The following is a 24,103-nucleotide window of genomic DNA, read 5'->3' as shown; positions in this document are numbered from 1 at the left end:
CTGGAAACATCTGGCCATAAAGCAGAGACCCAAAGCCAGATCCAGAATATGTAAGAAGGGCAGCTCTTCAGACAGGGCCAGATACCTAACTATTAAATAAGCAGGCCTTCTTCTTCTTCTTCTTCTTCTTCTTCTTCTTCTTCTTCTTCTTCTTCTTCTTCTTCTTCTTCTTCTTCTTATTCTTCTTCTTCTTCTTCTTCCTTCTCCTCCTCCTCCTCCACCTCCTCCTCCTCCTCCTCCTCCTCCTTCTTCTCCTTCTCCTCTTTCTCCTTCTTTTCAAAGGGAGTTGCAAAAAAGTCTGTTCATCCATTTAACTAGGTACTTTGTAAAGGCTTGCCATGAAGATAATAAAATGCATGTATCCCATGTAGTAAGATGAAGGAGATGAAGTTCCGTGAATGTGAATGCAGGAGAGAGAAGGCATGGAGTTGGAGGGACTATGAAAGTCATATGCAGGTGAAACTCAACTGACCAGTGGCTGGAGCTGAAGAAGTGAAAAGGGGGTTTTCTAGATCAGTCTTAACAGGTACCAAATGATCTGAGGCAATAGTCAACGCAATGTTTGTTGTAACTGTCATTTCAGTGAAGCATGACACAATTGACATGTGTGTGGGAAAGATCTGGAAGATCCAATTTGTCCAGATTTTCTTGAATTGGTGAGCTAAGGAGTTTGGTCATTTTATAAGCAATAGGAAGTCACTCCATTTAAATGATTGTCTGGGGCAACGGCATCCCAGGGATAAAAATTATAATCGTAGGAAGGAGAACTTGGCTCGGATGCACACCAAGCTTGGAGCGATTAGAAGACATGTGTTACATCACTGGAGGTGAGGCGAAGGATGAGAGCTAAGGGGTAGACAGGAGAATGCATGGCAAGGATGGGAGCCCAGAGGGGACAACAGCAGAGAGGGAAGGTGATAGGGCAGAGGAGTCCCTGATCGGTCTGCACAGTAAGGTGAGAACAACAAAAAGCCAGAGATGGGAAGAGTAAGAAACTGGGAGATTTGGTAACTGGAATGTGAAGACAAGGGGGGTGGTTCTCAGGGAAGAGAAGGAAGTCAATCGCACCAAATGATATGGATGAGTGAGGGAAAAGAGAACTTCTCACTGACCATCCCAGGTCATTGGAGAACCATAGTGCAGTTTCTGGTGAGTGGCAGAGGCAGAGCCAGCAAATATCATTCCTAGGTGTGCATTTCAAAACTGCCCTCCAGTCAGTATCATATGGAGATGCCTTATTCACTCTGATTATTTTATACTGAGTGGGTGCTCAGTGTAGGAGAGGGTAGGAGGAGGGAGGGTGCAGTGATGGACAGGTGGTGACTTAATCTGCTGTTGGGTCCCACCCAGAGGGCACCAAGAGAGGTGTGATGGGTGAGCAGTCTTTTTTTTTTTTTTTATCTTGGCCTCAGATTCCTCCTAAGGCTCTGCTTCAGCTGTGAGCTGCTTTCTCTACTTTGGGAGCGTAATCTTGCAGAGAATCCTTCAGAGAGGGGAGCTAGACAGGCGTGGCAGATACAGTGTCCACTCTGAGCCCTTCCATTCCTAGGCACTCCTTTACTTGTTCTGGCATCTAACACGCTACCTGACACACAGACAGCACTCATTGTATTTTTGCTGAGTGGATGAATCAATCTAAGCCTAAGTAGGCTGAGTGAGCTTTGAAGAATGTGGGCTCCATTGTTGTGTTTCCTGAGACAAGAGGCCAAGGAGGTGGGGTGAGGGGGCGGGCTGCTTCTGTTAGTGGTTCCTACTCTCCAGATCACCCTCAGTAGTAGGCACAAGAGCTCGTCTGAGTTGTTTGCTTACCTTGGCCTTGGCAGAGTGGCACAAATGGTCCCCTAGGTAGGGAGGTGAGGTGGACACAGATGGGGCTGAGATCCAGTCTTTCCAAGGCTCTAAACCACCCTCACTGACTCTGCCAATGGCAGTTATCTTCTAGTAGGTTCTACATATCCACTTGTTTGTTCAGGATGGATTGTGATCTCATTTGATGCCAAAGAATGGACTGAAGAAGTAAGGCTACATCTCCGTGATTCCAGGCACGGGGCATGCAAATACAAATGTAGACCTTGTAGTCAACCCCATGCATCTTTATGTGGTCTCCAGCCTGAGCTCTCACATGATGGGCTGTCCTTCCAGGCTACAATGCTGGGGCATCATGGATGGAGTTCTTTCTCTAGTTGCCTCCAGTTGAAAGGAATGTCTCCTTAATCTCTTCCTGTGCACTCCATGTCCTGTTTCTAGAAGAGAGCCTTTCAGGAATCAGTTTCCTCTGTTTCTCCTTTAAACTCTATGTTCTTAGAGTTCTTAGACTATGTCTAATTTATCTTCGAGCTCTAGAAGTCCAAGGAAAATGCCCAGCACATGAAAAAGGCTTTATGAATACATGCCAAGTGGTTTAGAAGTTTATGAATCTGTAAACAAAATACCCAGCCCTCTCAAGCAGCATGGGCCTTTGAGTTTCTGAGACTGCTAGCATCTAATCTTGTCTTTTTCTTTTCTCTTCTCTTCTGGCTGGGTATTGAACCAAGGGCCACACTAGATAAGCACTCTGCCACTGGGCTACATCCCCATCCTTGGGTTTTGGAGATAGGTCTCACTGTGTATCCCAGACTAGCCTCAAAGTGGAAATCTGACTGCCTCAGCTTTCCCGAGTGCTGGGATTACAGGTCTATAGCACCACACTTAGCTTCATTTCTTTTTTGACCATATCTTAGGCACATTTACATCTCTACTCCCCATCTACCCCTAGCCCTCAAACCAAAGCCATTCAATGACTGTATTCTGTCCTTTCTGAAACAGAAAGCTACCCAGTAGTCACAAGATGCTATTGTATGTTACCCTAGCCTCAGTGCCATAGATCAAATGTGGGAAAGACACACAACACTTACTGTGTGATAGGTGCCGCTCCAAGAACTGTATACACACCAATGAACACTCTTTCATAACAGTCCAGTGGTGTGTTCTTATTTAATCCCCTGGGAGATTCTTAAACTTAACTTCATGCCTTTCTTCTGTAATACTAACACCATGTCTATGACCTAACTCTTAAGCTAGGAGAACATTGTTTGATGCTCATTACCTTAATAGCAGCCACTGCCATGAGGCATCTTAGGCTTATTATCAGGAGAACTGACTGCTGTTTCCCAGCTCTGTGCCACTGGAAAAGTCCCTTACTCTCTGGGCCTCAGATAACAAATAGAATATGTCTCACATCCCTGCAGCAAAGAAGCAGTAAGATGCCTAGTGCTGTTATTACTGAAGAGATGTTGAGTTACCATCAAGGGATAGGTTCAAAAATTTCTTTGGGCAGATTTCAGCTATTTGATCAATTGATAGGTATTGGTGTTCTGGGGTTTCTCAAGCCTAGGTCTGAGAGATGCTTGTTCCAGGGCTGGACATTATTATGTAAGGATGTGAAGTTCCATTTTCTGCCAGAGTCAAGGCTGTGTGGTGCTGTGAATGCCAGCAGCCTCCTGAGATGTCTGCACTACCATCCTGCTCTGCTCTGCTGTGCATTTGCACATGGTTTCCTGCCAACTTTGTCTTAAGAACCCACTCCCAAATCCTCTCTGCATTATGTTCCTTAGAGCACTGTTTTGCATAAGAGTCTATTTCTTGGAAAAGGAATAAGGGAAAAATAGAACAAAGGGGGCTCTGATAGTTAAAGTACACGCCATCCAAGTGTAACTGGCAAGGTGAAGCAGAGTGGTCAGGATTGGTGGGAGGGGAACATGCCTTCAGCCAAGGCCCAGGTTTTCAGATTTCTAAACGAGTGGCTAAGATCTCATATGAAGATGGCCCAAAGCCTGTGACACCTGGAAAGATCTTTATGAATGAGTTGGGTAGATTCTCCATTCGCCACTCTGTGTGCCTTAGCACGTGCTCCAGGGCCTGCCTGGTGTGGGGACACTACAATGGCCTTGCTTCCGTCCTCTTACACATGAGGCTGAAAATACTCCTTTCAGTCTTCCTCAGTCTTGTTCGATGGTTGAATTGTTCACAGGAGTATCAGGGCTACAGGAAAAAAGATTCTGAAATGTAATAATCTGCATATGATCAATAATCTGGGAAAGTTTTTCATGTGCTTCCTCTGCTCCTGTTGAATTCTGAATCTGCAAATCACAGTTTGCAGTGAAACATACAGAACATTTTTGACTGTTACATCATGATCATCCCTCACTCCTGCTCTCTCTCTCTCTCTCTCTCTCTCTCTCTCTCTCTCTGTGTGTGTGTGTGTGTGTGTGTGTGTGTAACCTTGTGCCCAATATGTGGGTGTGAGCTTCTTGGGAACTGTGAGGTGAACTGCTTGCAGAGTGAAAAGGAGGGCATGAATCTCGACAAAGTCCCATGGGGAGTGGCGTAGGGCTGGTGACTAAAGGTCAATTGTTAAGGACTTTTGGATTCTCAAGCTTGGTGCCTGAGGCACTGGACTGCTAAGTACCTGTGCTCAGAGCGGTGTCTCACAAGTGACCAGTAGATGGTGCTCTGGCACCAGGAAAATAAGACTTGTGGCTCTCCGAGGCTGAGAAAGGGGTTTCCCAAAGGTTTTAAAACTGGTTTCCCAGATTTCTGATCAGTTGCTGATTCTCCACACTTCCATCTGTGGGTCTTTAAGAGAACAGTAGAACCAGGGGAAAACATACTTACAAGATTTCCATACAAGGATCATGATGGCAATGTTCACTCTGGTCACTCTTGAAAGTTCCCTTTAGTGTGGTGTCTGGAATATTTAGACATGGGTCAGATTCATCCTGAGGATAGGAGGCAGAGTATCCACACACTTAGCATCATTGTGTCTCCTCCTGATGATATACAGTTTGCAAGTATGCAGCATGGTTATTAGAAACTGAAAATCAAATGCATTAGAGGTTTATACTCTGCCTTTTATCAGACCGGAACCAACACTTCCATGACTCTGAAGATCTGCTGCTCTGTGGGCTGAATCAGTACCTTAATTCATGCTCTTCTGGGCTATGAGGTCTATAGTAGTGGCCAGCTGTAGGGTCTATGTACATTGGTAACTTTATCAATCACTGATGTGATTTAATCTTTAAAACGGTATTCACCTGGCAAGTTGCAAAGTGAGAGACAGAGAGTATGAAGCCAGTATAGAAACCCATAGGTTTTAAAGCTTTCAAAACCCATGGCATTCAGGTTATAGATAAAGAGAGAAGAATGTGCCTTCTTTCAGCTTTTCTGCCCTTAAACCAAGCCCCCTTCCAAGCCTACTGATGCCATAATATTTCCCTTAGCCCTCTGGGACTGCTTCTCCAAGAATCCTAGTTAACTCCACTACAGAGCCATTCTTACTCTTGAGTGAACTCTGCCTAGATGTTTGTAAAGCCTGCTCTGTGGAAATGCCGGAAGTCTGGGTTCAGCCTCAAGAGGTCCCAGCACTGCCATGTATATTGTCTTGCATATTCTAGGCCTCTAAAAAAAATTGGAACAGTCACATGAAACCCAGGATATGGAAGAATGAGGAAACAGAATCAGTACTAGACCTTGGCTTGCTGGGTAAAGAGCCAAGGCAGGGGTCCTTAATCTTTTTCAGAAACACTTCTGGAAGGTAAAAGGCTAGTGCACTCTGTTTAGCAAACAGACACAAAGGCCCGATGAGGAAGGTGTTATGTCTCATCATAAAAGTGAGATTTAGAGCAGAGTCTGCGAAGCTATACAATCTCGTGGAATATGAAAGACACATCGTTTATGTCATCATCCATATGGCTCATTATTGAGTCCCCAATGTCTAAAATAGTGTCTGTTGTGGGGAATGTTCGCAAATATATTTGCTAAATGAATGGTTTGTATGGCTTCTCTGGTATGGAATATCAGATATTTTAGTCCCACGAAGTTTACAGAGTTCTGAGACAGTCACTTGGTCTAAGTAACCATCTAGTGGGACTTCATGGTCACTCTCCTTTATTCTGTCTCCTATTAAGCTTGTCAGCAAAGTGAGATCACAATAACAGGTGGGACTGGCTCATTTCCAACAGTGATTTGGTCGGAAATGGTCTCTGATGAATCCCAAGGTCAACACCTGGTTCCCAAGGGCAGGGGTACCTGCAAGGCATACCTGTGCTGAGACTGTTTCTTTGCATTTCTTGTACACAGAACCTTTTCCGTCACTCACACATACACACTCAACACTCTCATACAACAGACATGTTTCAGTGTGCACATATAGACATGCACAGGCACATACAAGTAGGAATACACATGCCTCACACTGGGACACCACCTGATCTCTTAATCAGCTAACTTCACACCGTCTTTCAGGCCTGCGGTGCCACCCTCTCCATGACTTCAACACTGGGGCTTTGGTCAGCCTCTATGTTTTCAGCCAGCCCTTGCCCTCAGCCCTCCCATCACTTACATAGAAAGGGTATGGATACAACTATGTGTTGAAGCCAAGATTGAGCATAAATTGAGGGAAGCAGGCTCTAGTCAGTGTCACTGTTGAGAGCAGACAAGGATAAACTGTCCATGGAGTCCCCTGTAGGCAAGGGCTATATTGTTAAACACAGAGCTTCTTTCTCTGGACTTTGAACCCTACATTTCCCACCTCTGTAGCTCAGACATTTTTATTTTATTTTATTATTTTTTTTTGTATGAAATAGGTTTGAGAAAGTCAATGGACCTTAGTTGAAAGTTAAAGGTGGTGGTGGGTGGGGAAACCCCTTTGTTAGGATTTTGAGGGCAGTTTGCTTAGGCTCACTGTCTAGGGACTGGAATATCTGGGCCACCTCCCAGGAGGTAAGCAGGGTCCAAGCTAGAAGGCTGCCTTGTAAGGTCCCTTAAGATCCACAGAAGAAGGTCCCAGAGAGGCAGAGGGTACTTCTCTATGAGGCCTGTTAAGTTTTGGTTTAGGAAGAGGGCGCTCTCTTTGCCCTGGGGATCCCTGCTGATGGTAGTGGAACCTAGGAGATTCAAAGCAGAGGGTACAAGATCCTGGGGTGCGGGGGCTCCTACCCGCCACTAGAGCAGCAGCGAGCAGAACCCTATGCAGGACATTGAAAGAGGCACAGCACTGGGTACCCTTCCTGGGACCAAGGAGAGCGTTCCTGGACAGGTCCTTGATCTGTTGCAGAGAGTCCGCAGGCATCACCAGCTTCAGTGGGCCTCTCTTTTTCATCACTTGAGGGAATGGCGACTCTTCTTTGGACCGTTGCCTAAGTAGCCTTTAGTCAAAGGAATCCACAAGCCAAATCAGCCTCACCACGCTGGACTCTGAGAGCCCCGCCCCCGCGTCCCTCTCGGATCCTTGGCCACCTTGCTGCGCTGCTGCGCTGTGCGCCTCAACCTGTCCTTAAGCATCATCTCTGCTCTTAGTAACCAGGAAGGCCGGGAGAAGAAAGAGCTGGTCTTTGGTGAGGAAGTTCGGTACGTGATTAAGTCCTATGCCCTGCCATTGCTAGCTAGGCTGATTGCAACCTGTTCCTCGCAGCGAGTGCTCGACCGCCCGCCTGCTCGCTGCTCGCTCGCTTGCTCGCTCACTCGCTCTCCCACCCTCTTCCCGGCGCAGCCGCGGATCGCTGTTGCATGCTGATCCTGAGAGGCGGCGGCGGCGGCGGCGGCGGCTGCGAGCGCTCTGGGCGGATGCTGGCACTTGGGCTTCGCTGCTCTCTGGTTGCTGCTCAACTTCTACCCCAAACGCAGGAGCGGTGAAGTCATTTGCTCCTCTCTGGCTGGTTCGACTTCTTATCTTCGTTTTTCGGGCAATGCGGTTTACGCAGGAACCTTAGTACCGCTCTCCCCCACCTTCATCTCCCTCTCTCCAACCTTTGGATGCATCTCCGCTGGCAAATTTAAAGAGCCAAGTCTTGGCTGTGGAATTTCTTAGATGGACTCGCAGGGGATGGCGTTCTAAAGCATGTCACCGTAGCTGGCCCTCGTCTTTTTTCTTTTCATTTTTTTTCAAAGTTCTTTTGTTTTCATTTCCTTCTTCCTCTCTACCCCTCACCCCAGCCAATAAATCAGCAAACTGTTACCTAGCGGGCCAGTGCCTGCCTTTCTCTGAACCAGGTGGTACGTGTGCCAGAAGAGGAGCTATGTTTGAGGAGCAGCCTACTCCACCCCTCTCCGGTCCCTGAACACCACCCCACGCTGGCATTTTGGGGAAAATATTCCCTCTAGAAGCCCTACCCCCTTCTTCTTCTTCTTTTTTTTTCCCTTGAGGAATGGAGCTTCGCAGAGGTTGCCTTTAGATTCAACAGTTCAGAGCAGGGCTGAAGAGCCTGCAGGGGTCCCCAGAGGCGGTGGTCCCTGCGCCCGTGTGGATAAGGCTCGGAGCCTGCCTGTGTCTTTTCTGCCTCTTGTGTGCGGGTGTTCGGCGATCACCTTTGTGTGTCTTCTGTCTGTTTAAACTTCAGGATGGCTCGCTTCGGGGAGGCGGTGGTCGTTGGCAGGCCAGGCTCAGGCGATGGAGACTCGGACCAGAGCAGGAACCGACAAGGAACCCCGGTACCGGCCTCGGGGCCGGCAGCCGCCTACAAGCAGTCAAAAGCGCAGAGGGCGCGGACTATGGCTTTGTACAACCCCATACCAGTCCGGCAGAACTGTTTCACCGTCAACAGATCCCTGTTCATCTTCGGAGAAGATAACATTGTCAGGAAATACGCCAAGAAGCTCATCGATTGGCCATATCCTTTCTTGCCCACCCTGACTTCCCTCTCCCCCTTTGCATTCCATCGGGTGAGGGGGGGCACCTAGCATGGAATCTATTCCCCACCCCTTCCTGATGCCAAAATTTGCCCCTTTGCTCAAGTGCACCCTACCTTGTTGCATCCAAGGGGCAAGCCTGAAGCCCTGGAGATCTATTTGGGCACTAGTGGTTTTCAAGGTAAGACTTCTGTTTTTGGAATTATTTTCCATGTAGAATTTTCTAGTGTACTTAGGTGTCTGGTGTGGAGGCATCTGCCTCTTTCTGGGCTTTGTCTGTTTCCTGGCCACCCCCAAAGCCCTAACCCTTTCAGAAGCTGCACTCCATGTGGTTTGGCTTACCTCAAATCTCAGGCATTCTCTTTCGTAATCAGTTCTCTCTTTTCCTCCACTTAAGCCAGTCCCTCTGCTCCTATTCCTACCAGCTGGGAAGACACTTGCACTGTCTGCCAGCAGAGAAGTTGAGGCTCTGGGAGGGGATTTATCAGACCAGAAGCTCCAAAGAGCATGAGCCAAACCCATGTATACAAGTAGACAAATGAATACTTATGAAACAGGCACTGGGCTAGGGACTCAGCCAACTCTAGAGACCAAGTTTAAGTTCTACTGGAAGTGAGTGCCTGTCAGGGGAGGTGATCATGTCACTGCCAGCCCAAATAACTCAAAGTTGGAGCTCTCTTTTCAGGCAAGGAGGTGTGTTCATCCTTTCTTGGCTCTGGGTTGCTACTCGTGTTTCTTAATGTTTGCCATACCTGGTTGCTCTCCCAGTATCCTGAACCAGACAGATCTACTGGGCCTGAACCCATCAGCTGAGGGTCAGAGGTGTGCAAACAATTTATCTCTAAAGCCAAGGGTGTTGCTCTTCACAGAGAGTGGGTAGGTGGTCTATGGAGGTGATGGTTTTGGGGGTAAGAGGCCATGGAAGGAACATCTTTGCAGGTTTTACCAAGCGCACCAAATGCAGGCTGCTGATTAGGCAGCTTACTGCCAGCTCTGCACTCAGAATCTGCATGCCTGACAAGGCCATTAGGAGTTGAGGGTGGTAGGGTGTTTCAGGGCATTGCAGGAGGCAAGCCAATGTTTTGAGGTTAGATGTGGGGGGTTGGCTTGGGGACAGGGACTTTGGTGCCTGTGGAGGCACAATTCTTGTGAAGAATACACCTGCAAAAGAAACTCCTCCTCTTTGCCCCATGCTCCCTCCCCTCAACCCTCCTCTCAGGTACAGAGCAGTGAGAAAGCTAAGGCTGGGGTGGGGGTGGGGGTCAAGTATTAGTTTGCAAGGCAGCTTGCTTCCCTCAGGGCCTGAACATCTCCTGCAGCCCCCAACCTTTAGTTTTTGGCCTCCCCCCTTCCCCGTGCCCCCAGCTCCCTGCTTCAGCTGCTTTGGGATTGGCTGGCGCATGGTGCTTTAGGCAGCACCTCATTAGAAATGAAGGAGCATCTCTAAGCAATGATGCTTCCTGCTGCTGTTCACATCCTCCCACAGACACCCCCTGGCTGGGTTTCTCCCTTTCTCCTCCTTGTTCTCCAGTTCTCACCTCCCCCTCCCACCTCCACACAATGATCCGGGCCATAGAGTGCTTGGGTTGAACTATTTAGATGGGGGCTTGAGGGGGGGAGGGGTCTGGTCCCTGCAGTCACGCCTGTCAGTGAGCTGCACAAAGCGGACAGATTGCATTGTATTGCATGCTGCGGGTGCGAATAACTCCTCGGAGCGGTACTCTACTGGTCTCTCAAGGAAGGTCCCCTTCCTCGACCGCCTTCTACAGTTCTTTTAGATTTCCCACCCACCAGGTGGCCCTTTGCTGTGACCTGCTTAGGACACCCCGCCCCCCCAGACAGTCCTCTTCAAGGTTTGTTTGCTGTAGACAAAGCTTTTCAGTCCCGTAGATGGCAAAGTGTGGCACCTCGGACAGCGCCATCCAAACTCCCTGGCTGGTCCGGGGCTCCCTAGTCACCGGGTGCAGCACGTTGGGTACTTCCGGGTGGGCTCAAGCTCAGGCTGGGACACAAGCACGTTTCCTACACCAAAGCCTTTTCCTCTGTTCGCTTCTGCTGCAAAGACACAGGTTTTCCACCAGGAGCTTTGAGAACGAGGTGTTGCTAGGTTTCACGCATCCCCTTTCCTTCCCTTTAGCCCAAAAGGATTAAGGATCGCCAAAGGAAGGAATGGAGTCCATCGTCATCCTCAGTGCCTTGGCCACAAGTCCTGTCCCAGTCATCTTTGCTATTCCCATACTTAGACATTTTACAGTGTTTCTGCAGCCTGCAGGCTGTTGTGACCTGTTCAGAGAACATCTGCTAAGATGTTGAGGGGAACCTGGTTGGATCTTTCCCCCCTTCTGGTTGTACAGTGTAACTGGCTAACGCATTCCCTCCGGTGCTGACCACGTGGAAGCATGGTGCCTCTGTGGGCTCTGCATTTTCTCCCAAGCCGCATAGTGTCACCTTCCCTTCAGTTCCCAACATCCAGTTTCCCAAAATATCTGCTTCATCTTATTGAGAATCCGTGTGAGCAGAAGTTACCTTTAAAGCTCTCTAATTAGGCTGCCTGGGTTCAAATCTCAGCTCCTCCAGAAGCCCATATGACCTTGAAAAGTTACTTCAGTACTCTATGATTCAATGTTCTTACCTGTAAAATCCGGGTGATAATAATGAGTTACTGGGAGAATTCAATGGGTTAATGTGTCGAGTGCCTGGAACATTACCTAATTACCCAATAAGCATCCATTATTATTAATGGGATCCTTTGGGGATCTCTGCACACCTGCAAGATGGGACTCATTCAAGGTGAAGTCATTTAGATTCTTGCATCTCATTGAGAGTGAGAAGCCTCCTCTGGATCACTTGAGAGCTTGTTCAAAACCCAGACTCCCAAGTCCCTCCCACTTCACAGTTGCTAAATCACACGCAGGTGATTGATGTGTCAATAATTGGCTGTACTCCTGGTGGTGGTAGTGACCAGTTTAAGAACTACTATGTTCTTTGTGGAGGCCAGATTTTTACGACAGGAACGTTGTTAGTCAATGCTGTTAAAATGGATTTTGGTACTAGCACACAGTCAATCAGGTGCAGATTTTGACTGCCGTGCACTATACTTTTTGAACTTTGTTCTTTCTTGTGTGTGTGTGTGTGTGTGTGTGTGTGTGTGTGTGACAGAAACTCACCTAGGAACTAGGATGATAAGGTACTTTCCTTACATGTCAGGCATTTTAATTTTATTGATCTGAAAGGATGAGCTAAGTAAAAGGTGTGATTTAATTTGTGCCTGCTGACTTTGGAGAGCCTTATCTTGCTCTTGGTAGGGGTTGTCTAGTTCTAGTTTGAAGGAAAATGTCTACAATTACCCAGATTTGACATGAAAGATGGTGGAAAGGCAACAGCCCACTTTGAATGCATTTCCTTTTTCTTAGAAGCTACATCTGCATAGGGAGATAATTTTATTTTCTCACGACATTCTCTTCTGCAGATGATAACGTAGTCTTTTGAAAAATGCTAATCTGATTTAAAATGTGATATCCCATTTTGTGGCATTTCTTTCTTTCTTGCCTGCTCATCTGATAGATCTAACAAGTGTTCTCTTTTCCCTGGGCATTGGCTATTCCGAAAGCTACTGGCTGCTCTCTGTACTGTACACTACCATTCTGCCTGTTTTTACTCAGGGACAGTTACCTGGGTAGGCACTGGGGATCTCTCACATCGTTTGTGAGGTAACCTACCCTTGTTTACACTTTTCCAGGTCAGGGGTGAAGGAACGAAAGAGTATGTCTGACTTAAGAGATTCTACATAAAAGGTCGGCAGTGGGAGATTGTTTTTCCTTCACCTAGTTGGTCATCTCAGCAGGCAAGCACATGTTTCATGTGGAAAGGAACAGTTCAGAGTCGGAAGATCAAATGTGTTTTCAGCCTTTGAGTGGATGAAACTCATTATTGTGAACCTGGGGTTGTGCATGTAGGATTTCTCCTGAAGAATTTCAGGTCTCCTCAGAGCACTAGGGATATGGGGCTGAGGCGATGCACGCATATCACAGATTTCCCCCTTGTAAATTGTTTAGTGAATTGTAAATTTATTTGGAGGATTTTGCTGAGGATTACAGAAAGTTTTAGTTCCCAAATCTCCCATTTTGGCATATACTCATTTTCTCTGGCTGCCTCTAAATATACATGCCTTGCAGGATAGTAAACTGCAGACCTGGTGAGAAATTAAGGTTTGGTGTAACTCTGGTAGATCATGAGTCTTGACTAGGGACACTGGGAATGAAATTTGTAATTCTGTCCAGCAGTCAGAGGATGTGGGGTCCTCAATTTCCCATTGACCATAGATGCCATGGCTGTAGTTGGCACAAAAGGTGCATAATCATCATCATCATCATCATCATCATCATCATCATCATCATCATCATCATCTTTGTCTTCTGGGCTTTCCTGGATTGCTTGTTTGTTTTGTCCTTTATATGAGGGGGGGAAGCCTGGCCATGACAGTGAGTGCCATTTGTAAGTAGGAGGCAGCCTGAAAAGTGAGTTGGAATAAACAAATTCACAGGAACGAACTGACTTGAGGATGAAAGCAAATCTCTTGGATGTGATGGCTCAGCCTATTGGTTTGCATGCTATTATCACCCTCCCCCACTTTCCTGCAATTGCTTTTCTTTCAATAGAGGCACCACACAGTATGCATTAAAGGAAGAGGAAGAAAATAATCAGCACTGGCCTTTCTTCCTCCCCAAAGATCCGGACTGGACTCAGTGGCTTCTTCTGACACTACTTATCTCTTTAGGGCCATTACCATACAGGATGTAGGTGCTCCTTACCTGTTTCTTTCTTCCCTCTTTATAGGAACATCTGGTTTCCTTCAGACTTTGTACTCTTATTTGAAACAAAATGAGTCAAGATTTGCTAAGCTATCAGAACTCATTCTGTCTCCTTGATTATACCCATTGGGTCATCGGATTGTTGATCTTCATAGTCCCCTGCTCTGGGCACTCACAGGACAACATCATCCATCACGAAGTTCAGTCCTACAGAGGACATACACACAGTCTGTCTATCACTGATGACAAAGACAGGAAGGAGTAGACCTAAATGCAAGGTAATTAATCCTCTTATTCAGGGAGCCAGAGGGGCAGGTCGTTGCTTCCTCTTTCAGCTCAGGCTTCCACCCATCATTCCATTCCTCTGTATGTCTCCCTTTCTCATTTTTAGGCTCAGCCTTTGTGAATAATCCATCATATGTGTGAGTTTTTCCTAGAATTTTCAGAAAAGCGAGGTCACTTGCCTCTGCTTAGCTATGACAATGGTCTTTTGAAAAGGACCAGTATCAGAAACCAACTTTTTCCTTTAACTCCTCTGTTGTCTATGGTGAGACTGTGATATGGAGAAAGGCATCTTGGAGGACAATATTTTAATCTGGAAATCAAAGAATAGCTAGAATATATGCCTGTAAGAGGGAAAGACAAACCTTAAGAGAAAAAGAAAACAGCAGCACATGACTTAAAAGTCTTATCTGAGATAACTCCTTAGTAATGAAGTAACAACTTCATGCCTTGTCTTGCCATTTGTATAATAACTGCCTCCTATCCAGCCTTGTTGCATTTGGGTACCTGACAAATTAGGTAGCTGATTACCTTTGACTTAGAGATCATGGTTAAGAAGGCATTTATGTCCCTAAGTATTTGTCACTCAGACTCCTTGTGGTTGCTTGGCATTTTCATGCTGATAAATGTTGAGCCCCTGATTTAAGATGCAGGCTTCTATAAACATTTTAAATCTCAGTGAGAATTCTGACAGGAATTGGGGTAGAATGTTGCAGAGGGGCCCACTACTGCTGCTGCCACCATTGTCATTGTCACCAGCACACTGTGTGGCTTTAAAATAAGTCCTTTAAAAAAAAAAAAAAAAGGTCCAGAGATATGAGAGCTATATATTATTTCCCTTACCACATTCTAAGCTTACACAGAGAGGACTCACATGGGTTTCCCTGTGATGTCTCTAGCATTATTCTTAATCGAGGACAGAAATCACAGCAGAAAGTTTTTAGGCTCCTCTGATCTAGTGATCTCTTGTATGTGCAGCTCACTTCAAGGAGACGTCTGAGATGTGTCTTCACTTGAGTGTGCTAGATATGGTTCTTTAATTGCCATCCCTGTTTTTTTTCTTTTTGCCCATAAACTCAGATGAATTTCATATCTCTATATCTATGGAATGCAAAGAATAGCTAGAGTATATGTCCTTAAGAAGGAAAGACAAGCCACATCAAAGAAAACAGCAGCATAAAGTCATATCTGAGATATCTCCTTAATGGAGCAGTGACTACTTCCTGGGAGCTGTTCTTCCCCCTCCCACAGTGTTAGAGACTGAACCCTAGACTTGGAAATGTAGCACTCAGTTAGATTCAAGTCTCAGGTTCGTGGGCTCTGTCCCTGTTATGTAGCTTGAGAGAGACTCTGTTCCATATCTGTACCAGGTGTGATCTTTTGGTTCATGAGAGTTGATTGACATCTCTGTCACAGCTGTGTGATCTCAAGGCTTTACTTTATCACGACCATTGGTCCTGCTTTAATGGTATCTGGCAAATCTGGAAGGTATGTTTTAGGTTTGTCTGTCAGTCCTTCTGTCCTTAAGGGAGTCGTAATAACAGGAGATGTAGCTGCACTGTTGGTAACCGGTGAGTTGAAAAAGACTGTGGGCTGGGTAGCGACACGCATGGAGCTTTGCTCGGGGAAGACTATATAGTATCATTGTCAAGGCACACGGTGTTGTGAGTGGCCTCCTAGACTGGGAACGAAGCCCTGGAAACCATGAGGCTGATTCATTAGCTCAGCTGTGAGTTGAAAGGTTTTTAACTGTACCACTTTCCCCAGGTTCTATACCATCGTCTCGTGGGGCTGGTCAGAGTCAAAAAAGCATGAAATGAATTTTCAGCAGTTACTAACATCCTGGCAGTTTCCAGCTGTGTGCTGTTGGGAACTCCTTTGCTACTGTTCTGTTAGCTGCCATTTCCTTCAGTAGGTGATTTCCATCAGCATCAGGGCTAATTCCTCATTTGGGTCCTTTGTGTTGAAGTCAGACGTGTGCATTCTACCGGTTTCGTTTAAGGCTTCGACTTCCAAACTTCAGTTTGCCTCAGAATTACCTGGGTGGCTTTGTTAGAATACAGCTCCGTGGGTGGGATTGGGCTCTTGGAGTTTCTGACTCAGGAAGTCTTTATTGGGGTCTGAGAATTCTTATTTATCAGTAGTTCCCAAGTGCTCTTGCCACTGGTGGTCCTGGAAGCTATAGAGAGCTGCTCCTTTCATACAATTTTGCTGTGTTCCGACATATCTTCAGAGAGCTTCATAAGAACTGCTAATCTGCCAGGCAGTGGTGGCTCCTGTCTTTAATCCCAGTACTTGGGAGGCAGAGGCAGGTTGATCTCTTTGAATTTGGGAGGAGCCTGGTCTACAGAACAAGTTTCAAGATAGCTAGGGCTACACAGAAAAACCCTACCTTGGAAAAAACAAAACAAAACAAAACAAAACAAAACAAAACAAAACAAAACAGACTAGTGAGGGAGATTATCCAGCCTAACTCTGCCTCTGCTACACTAACCTAAATCTCTGCTGTTTGCAGAAACTTATTTTTTTTTTTTTTTTTTGGTTCAGACATTTTGAGGCTTTCATACCATTCTGCCAAAGTAATGATGAGATCTTGGGGATGAGAATATGGGCTCTCGGTTTTACGATATTATTAACTTAGAGTGAGTTCTTTCTTTGTGGCCTCATGACTGGGAACAGGCTCTTATGAGAATGGGTGCATTCATTTTCATTCCAGCACCTACAAAGCTGGCACATGACAAGTGGTGCATATTCTTTTATTGAATGATTTGTAATTAAATATGTTGCTATTGATTTAACAAGCATCAACAAAGTGATTAAGCTGTCTCTAGTCCTGCTCTGGCTGGGATCTGCAGGACCCGGGCATTCTGGTGGTAGTTAGTATGAGAGTGCTGACTGCTGGGAGGAAGTCAGGGGTCATTACATGGGAATTGGGAGTTATAAAAGACAAGTATTACTTCACAGTTTTCTTTAGAATTGCCACAATTTCTATATGACCCACCGCAGACTTCCCCACTGTTAAAGAAAATGCAGTGTTTATTTTTTGAAAATTTTCTGTAAAAACTCTATTAATTGGCACCCAGAGATCTATAATGTAATGACAATTGAGGTTTCTAATGATGGCCTCTAGGAACACAGAACGCTGGAGTGCTTTCTGAATGTTGTCAATCAAGTGTTTATTGAGTTATGTTCAAACAGACTGAATGGACTACACACCATATAGTATTACATTCACACATAAATAGTTATCTGTCGCAACTCATTAATTTTAAATTATTTATTTTTATTATATGTACATTGATGTTTTGCTGGCATGTATGTCTGTATGAAGGTGTCAGATCCTGTGGAACTGGAGTAAACAGACAGTAAGTGGCCACGTGGGTGCTGGGAATTGAACTCAGGACCTCTGCTGTGGTTAAGAGCAACAGTGCTCTTAACCACGGAGCCATCTCTCTAGCTCCATGATTCATTAATTTTTTTTACTTATCATTTTGTTAGATTATCCCAAGTTCTCTTCTCTGGCTCTAGCGGATGACAGAGAATTTGTATTTATTGCTCTGAAAGTCAGCCCTTTTAGCTTTAGAAACCACAGAATCGGAGCTGCGTCCTGGTGTAATTGTGCTTTAGCATGGCATCAGGAGATGGTTCTAAGTATTTTACAAAGGATGGGTAGCTCAGTGGGCTTTACCTTTGTTTGGAGACCTCCCCAGTTGACAAGCTGATATTATACCCTATGGTGCACTTATTTCTGTGCAATAATACTGAAAAATGGCTGCCTAGAATTTCTAATAGAGCTTGCATTAGGCATCTCAGCCAGGGCTGTGAGGTGAGTTCCTCTTCAAGTGGACTCTGAGTATCTGCCATTTGTGCCCAAACCCCTTTCTGTGTTCTTTCTCATATTTACCTGCCATCTTCTCAACCAAGGTCAAGGGATGCTGAACTCTAAGGATCTTATTGCAGGGTGGTAGCATTCTTGTTTTCATAAGGGCAAGCTCTACATTTTGTGGAACTTCAGAGTTGGAAATGACTTGAGTGGCTGTCTAGATGGCTCTAGGTGACTGCTTGGCATACTGGAGTTATTAGGTTTCTTAGTACACTGTTTTTATGTGACTCCCAGTCTCTTGAAAGAATACGCATACAGTGTTGCACTCAGTATCGGGGTTCCAGGAGTCAATTTAAAAATAACAATTAGAAAATTCCCACCTGTCCAGATGCTGGGATACTGTGTGCTCAGGTAGAGTGTTCCCTAACTACATACCACAAACCTTAAGTCTAATGTGATAAGAACCCTTTGTCAATGGGCCACAGAGAAGTGTTTGCCCAAGACTGACAAGCCAGGCTGCCATGAGACACACATTCTACTCAGAGAACATGATTTCGTTAGGGACCCCTTCTCCAACTCCAGACAAGCAATGACAAAATGCTCTTTGTTACCCATAACCCTTAAGAACAAGAAACCAAAATACTCTAGAGCCTCTGTGTGTTTTCTTAGCTCTTTAGGTTTCTGCTGTATAAGGAAATGCCAATCCAGTTCCAGTATTTACTTGATGTCCTTGTGGTACTGTGCACTATCCTAGATAAGAACTCCTTTCGATCGTGGTTACATTTTGATTTGTGTTACCTGACAGGGGCACTCTATGTGCCCTTAAATTGTATCTCATCTGGGTTAATTTAGATTTAAATATCTACACGTGGCTAGTGGCAGGGGCAGATAAGCCAGAAGGCTGGTTCCTCTGGGGCTCGATGTTGATTAACTTTGTAATTGAGCTTCCTTGGCTTGATGTGCAGGGTGTCTCACGGCCCACTGCAACCGGCACGGTTTCCATCCCAGCTCCCGTTCTAGCCAGCCCAGTGACAGCAGAGGCCCCCAGCCTTTCCACTTGCTCCTCTGTCTGTCTGGCTCTATGGTTGTCCTTAGAGGTCATTTTCTCTTTGACACCTTCTTTGATTGCTCTTTGGGAGAATAAGACCAAGCCCTTCCCCCACATCCCATTGACCCACCTTGTGTATTATGTTCATCCTCACACTTCTTCCCACATAAATTTTGTATTGGTTGAAAATACCTGCAAGGGGAGGAGCCATTTTTCCATGATTGTTTTTTTTTTTTAATTACCAGAATATAGAGCAATCTAAGCATATTTGTTTCAGTGAATATTCCTTTGAACTTTTTCTTTTTTTTTGAAATAGCTTTATATTTCTGATTTGAGGGTGTAGTCAACTAAACTTAGGATCTTTTCACATTAGGAGATGACAGAATTGTGCCTCCAACTTTATCCTCAGTTTGATCTATAGGTTGAGATTTGAGCCCTGATTTGTTTTGGGTACTTTTATCTCCTCATTTGTTTTTGATGTTGCTATTCATCCTATAGGGATCTTTTCAAGTGGAAAGGAAAGCACTATTTATCTATGGCCACCAAATCCCAGCCTTTCTACATTTAAACAAACCAACAGCCACAAGACAAGTATTATTATCTACATGTTAAACATGGGAAGCTGAGGCTAAAGAGGGTTAAGTTACCTTTCCAAGTCCAACCCCAGTGAACTTGAGTCCAGGGGATGGGACTCCAGCAGTTAACAGCTGCTTTCGGTCACACATCCATTATAGTCTCTGGACAGGACCTCCGCCCACTCTGCATCATCTGCAGAGTTGATAAGCAAGTATTCTGAGAGTTGAGTCAAATAATTAATACAAATATGGTTAGAATTGGGGACTCTCTTCCACTTCTCTTCAGTGTGTTAGTAAGTACTCCTTGACTGCTTGGTTTTTCTCAAATCTTTTGAACTGTTCTCAAGCCAACTGACACTTCTTTATTTCGTCTGTAAAAATACTATGGGAGATATCCATGTCACGTGCTTCACTGGAATCTATACATGCTTTCATGACTATTTCAGGTCTATTTTAAGCTAGGATGTGGCATCTTGCCTTTTCCAAAGTCCACTTTAGGTACTGTTTTCAGAGTCTCAGATGATAGTTTACTTTTTTACTAGATAATACAAACCCCAGGAGTTAAGGTGATATGGGCAGCATCGAGTCTACAGCCCAGCTGTAGAGTATAGGACCCACCAGTCTCCTGCTCAAAGCAGGAGAGTGCGTCAATGTTAAGGATATGGCTTGTGGATTCAAGTCTCAAGTCCACCTTTGCTGCTTCCTAGCTATACACTGTAGCAACCTGCTTAACTCCACTCTGTCTCAAAGCTCCAATCATAAATTGGAAATAGTGATTGGACCTATATGGTACATCATGTTGGAGTTTTGTGGCGTTCAGGAAAGGCAGCACATATAAAATACGTAGCTTAGTGATGGGCACAAAGTAATCCGTGAATGACTCTTAGTTATTGATATGTAGTTAATTATGGATGATTCAGTATTAAATACCTGCAGCCAAGTTTCCCCTCTTCTAACAGTATTGTCTCCCTTTCTCCTGACTTTTGGCAGATTTCTAACTGGAGTTTTGCCAGATATGGTTCATGTGTCCTCTGTGTAGGCCTCTTCAGATACCTGAGCCTCAAGTTCTTACAACTTATCTATGAGGACGTAGAATTGATTTCTCCTGCCAGGCTAACCTTGCAGAACTGTTTTAAGGCTAGCACCAGCTACTGAGGATGAAAGTCCTCTGCAAACATATCAGGTATTAGTACAAGTGTTAACGATGCTACAGTTCATAAAAGTTCAACATTTATTAAACACTTACTGTATGCCAGAGTACTGTGCTTAGTGCTTCCCCTGGAAAGTACCTGTTGAAATCATTCCTTGTGGCCACATCATAGAGGTGCTTGGTTACATTTTCTGCATTCTACAATCAGGGGACAAGGCATGGGGAGGTTAATTCATTTGCTTATTATGACACACTAAGTGAGAGCTGGAGGCCTCATTAGAGTTAGTGGTTTGAACCACTGCAGATGCTAGTGTTACATGAAAAATTTTCTTCTTGCTTGCTTCCAATTATTGAGTTTACATTTTAAAAAAATAAAATTTAAAGCGTTTACATCAAAACTGGTCTTCTTTTGTATGTTTTTCAAATGCTGATTTTGCACCAATATCTTCTCCTAGGATGCATTCAGATTTATGATGCCAAAATCTCGAGGAGCAATAGTGGAAAAGAATGGGTCATTCAAGTTTCTGATTAGAGCAGTCAGGTGTTCAAAACAATTAACAGCCTTAACCAAATGCATTGGATTTTGTTTTCATTTATATAAAATTGGTAGCCAGATCATTTGGATGGTCCAACTGGAGGCATGTGGAGGGATCCCTGAGAAAGACAGTTCTTTCTACCTTGCCCACCTGGCACATTCTCAGGGGTTACCAGCCTTCCAGCAAACTCTTTCTTGTCAGTTAGGTTTCTTGGACTTGCAAGGTCTTTGTGTTCTGTCAGCAAAGAGAATTGGGATGAGGATGAAGCTTCTGAAAAGGTTGGAGAGCTGTGTGTGGATCGGGAAACTGAGCCTTTGGAAGTGTGTCCAATGATCTCTGTGTATCCTAGAAGGTATTCTACTGGTGGAAACCAGATACTGATCTGTGTGAGCATGTAGAATTAAGGATGGACCACTTAGCTCCTGGAGACCAGACTGAAGTCTCTGAAGCAGTTATGGAGTGGGCAAAAAAAAAAGTTAAAGAAACTGTCTCTCTGTTCTGCTAACTTTGGATTGTATTTGCTTGGATATGAGTGTTTGTGAAATAACAGAGCCATATGGATGCACTGAGGTGCATGTGTTCTTCTGGTCTGTTGATAGAGGAGCAGTTGAAGGGTGTGGGCTTATCTGGAGGTGGAGTGAATGGGTGGATGTGGCAACACAGGTGGGGGGGGCTGGTCTGAGGAATATGGGCCTATGCAAATGTAGAGGATCTGGACATTTTCGAAAGATGGCACTCCCTTATAGAGAGTTATGGGTACAAGTATTTACTTTTGAGATTACTGCCCCTCTTCACATTCTGTGAATATGGTGTTGCACCTCTGGACAATCTGTCTGGTGACAGTTAGAGGGTAAAAATGATATCATGGAATGCACAGGCCGTGGGATCCTTTTCATCACGAATGTCAGTGGACAAACTCAAGGTAACAAAGCACAGGAATAGATTCTAGGATATTATAATTATCTAGAAGTTGGCATGCTTCTGTCTGAAAGGAGCTTTGTTGAGAATAATATTCTCAGTAAGGTAGGCCATTTCTCTTTTTTTTTTTTCTTTTATCTTTTATTTCTATTGTAGATTTTCTACAATAGACAGTGTTCTATAGAGACTGTCCTCCAGGGCTATAAGCTCTCAGGAACAGACAGAGGAATCTAAGATTTAACAAATGGTTATTGTTTAATGGTCACTCAAGAGTGTGTTTTTGAGACCTAGTTGTATTTAATTCATTGTCCTTTATAGTCAGCTGGTGAAGGGCCACAGACAGATATGGATTTATCAGCTCTGCTTGCTAGTACCTCACTATCTTGATGGAAGACTGAAAGGCTAGCCTTCTCTAATGGAGTTTCTTCTTGTCATAGCACTGTGAACTGCTTGTGTGTATTTGTGGTACCCACTGGGCATGAGGCTAAACCCATGGCAGAGAGAAGGACTCACTAACTGAGTTGGAGAAGAGCAAAATTCTCTTAGGCACCACGAAGTGGGCCAGGGACATCTTGGCTTGTGTCACTGGGATGCAAGTTTGGGTTGGAATCTTGGATCTTTGACTATTCTCATCTTCTCCCGATCTCTTCTGCCACATGAACTCCATTTCTTTGCCCAGAAGCTTTGGTTTGAAAACACAAATTTTCCTTTCACCATGTGCATGTGTTAGTCTGTAGGGTTTTCATCTTTCAGCTCCCCCAAAGCCCCCCTCGGTCCTCTCTGCTCCGGGTTACCCGAGTTTGATTGAGTTGTGGAGGTGGTAGCTTTTAAGACATCTCCTTGAACTGTTACTCATTGAATGCTCTGCTTTCAGATTTTTTTTTTTTTTTTTTTTTTTTTTTATAAAAACCGGGGCCTGGGGGTGGTTCGGAGGCTGCAGAAGAGAGTGATCTTAAAGAGTGAAGGAAAAGCATGTAGAAGGTTGAGGAAAACAGTCTTACATTCACACCCAGGCCACTATGGTAAAAGTTCAAACTTCTCACTATGGCTTGAAGTTTCCAGTCAACCCCACTGATCATGCATCTCTGATTCTTGAAACTGTAGATAATTTCTATGGACATCTGACACTTTAAATATGTCCTGCTACGCCAGGATTTCCAATATGAATGCTATCAATGGATTTTTTCATTTGTAGCTGCACCTAAAGCAACTTCTTTCCACTGTAATAATGGATGGTCATCTTTGTCTCCTCTCCTTGCCTTCCCAGTCGGTTGCTCCAGTAACATCACAGAATAAATAATACAACATTAGAATTACAAGATTCTAAGAGAAATTCTGATTAGACTCTTAGTCATCTGTAGGAAAACAGAAAGTCAAAGGCATCAAGAGACTTACCACAACTTGCAATAAGTAACTGCTTGTCTGCTAGAACCTAGCTGTGAACCCCACAATTGTATACTGGGAAAGCCTGTTTCTAGTTGTGGTGTGCTCGGCCCTAGCACACACCTCTAATCCAAGAGTGTTGCAGGATATTTCACACTGTGAGATTGTGTACAGGAAAAACTGTTTCTAGTTGTGTTGTGTGTCAGCCCTAGCACACACCTTTAATCCTAGAGTGTTTTGTTTATTGTAAACAAGATTAAATAATGTCAACCATAGGTCAAGAGGTGGAGCAAGCAACCAGTTGACAGGGAGTGAACATAGGAAAAAGCCATAGAGAGTGGGAGGAAGTCAGGGGGACGGATAGAGAAATGCACAGGAAGTAGAAAGGATAGAGAAATGCACAGGAAGTAGAAAGGAGGGGCATTCAGTTTGGAGAAGGAGGAGGAGCTTTTACGTTCTGTGAAGTTTGTCTGTAAAGTATGAGATCAGCTGGTGCTTTCTCTTTCTGAGCCTAGTAGGCTTTCAGGCCAGCATTTGGCTCCTGAGTCTTCATTTGGATAAAATGAAACAATTGGGATTTTGTTTTAAAAACAACACCTGACCAACAGCTTTTTTGATTCCATTTTCTCTTTCATTTGTGGCCCTTCTCTGCTCAGTCCTGTCCTCTCCAGCCCCTTCATTGTCCAAGATTTCCCTCTTTTTCTGCAAGTGTGTGGGTTTGGTGCTTTGGGGCGATCTGGAAGAGTGACTATAAGGATCAAGATTAATAACAAAGGACTTAAGTCACAAAAAGTACAAGTGGACAAGAGGAGGCTAATTCATGTAGATGAAGCCATCTGCTGCAAATACTGTGATGATGGACTGAAGGATTCGTGATATTGGCTAATGCGCTCTTTCTCCCAAAAATATTGCT

At 44.8% G+C, this 24,103-nt stretch overlaps 1 protein-coding gene across 1 annotated transcript in view; it reads left to right on the top strand.

Moving 5' to 3' along the window:
* Cacna1e (calcium voltage-gated channel subunit alpha1 E) overlaps positions 1 to 24,103 on the top strand; it is a 469,992-nt gene that overhangs the window by 150,734 nt on the left and 295,155 nt on the right. Inside the window, exon 3 of the mRNA XM_076941358.1 lies at positions 8,376 to 8,645. Within this exon, the coding sequence (XP_076797473.1) occupies positions 8,376 to 8,645 (270 nt within the window). The remainder of the gene's footprint in view (positions 1 to 8,375; positions 8,646 to 24,103) is intronic.

This window comes from Arvicanthis niloticus, chromosome 10 (genome assembly GCF_011762505.2).
Source record: "Arvicanthis niloticus isolate mArvNil1 chromosome 10, mArvNil1.pat.X, whole genome shotgun sequence".
Taxonomy (NCBI): Eukaryota; Metazoa; Chordata; class Mammalia; order Rodentia; family Muridae; genus Arvicanthis; species Arvicanthis niloticus.
Note: the sequence above shows the minus strand (reverse complement) of the source record. Positions and strands in the feature narration are given on the sequence as shown.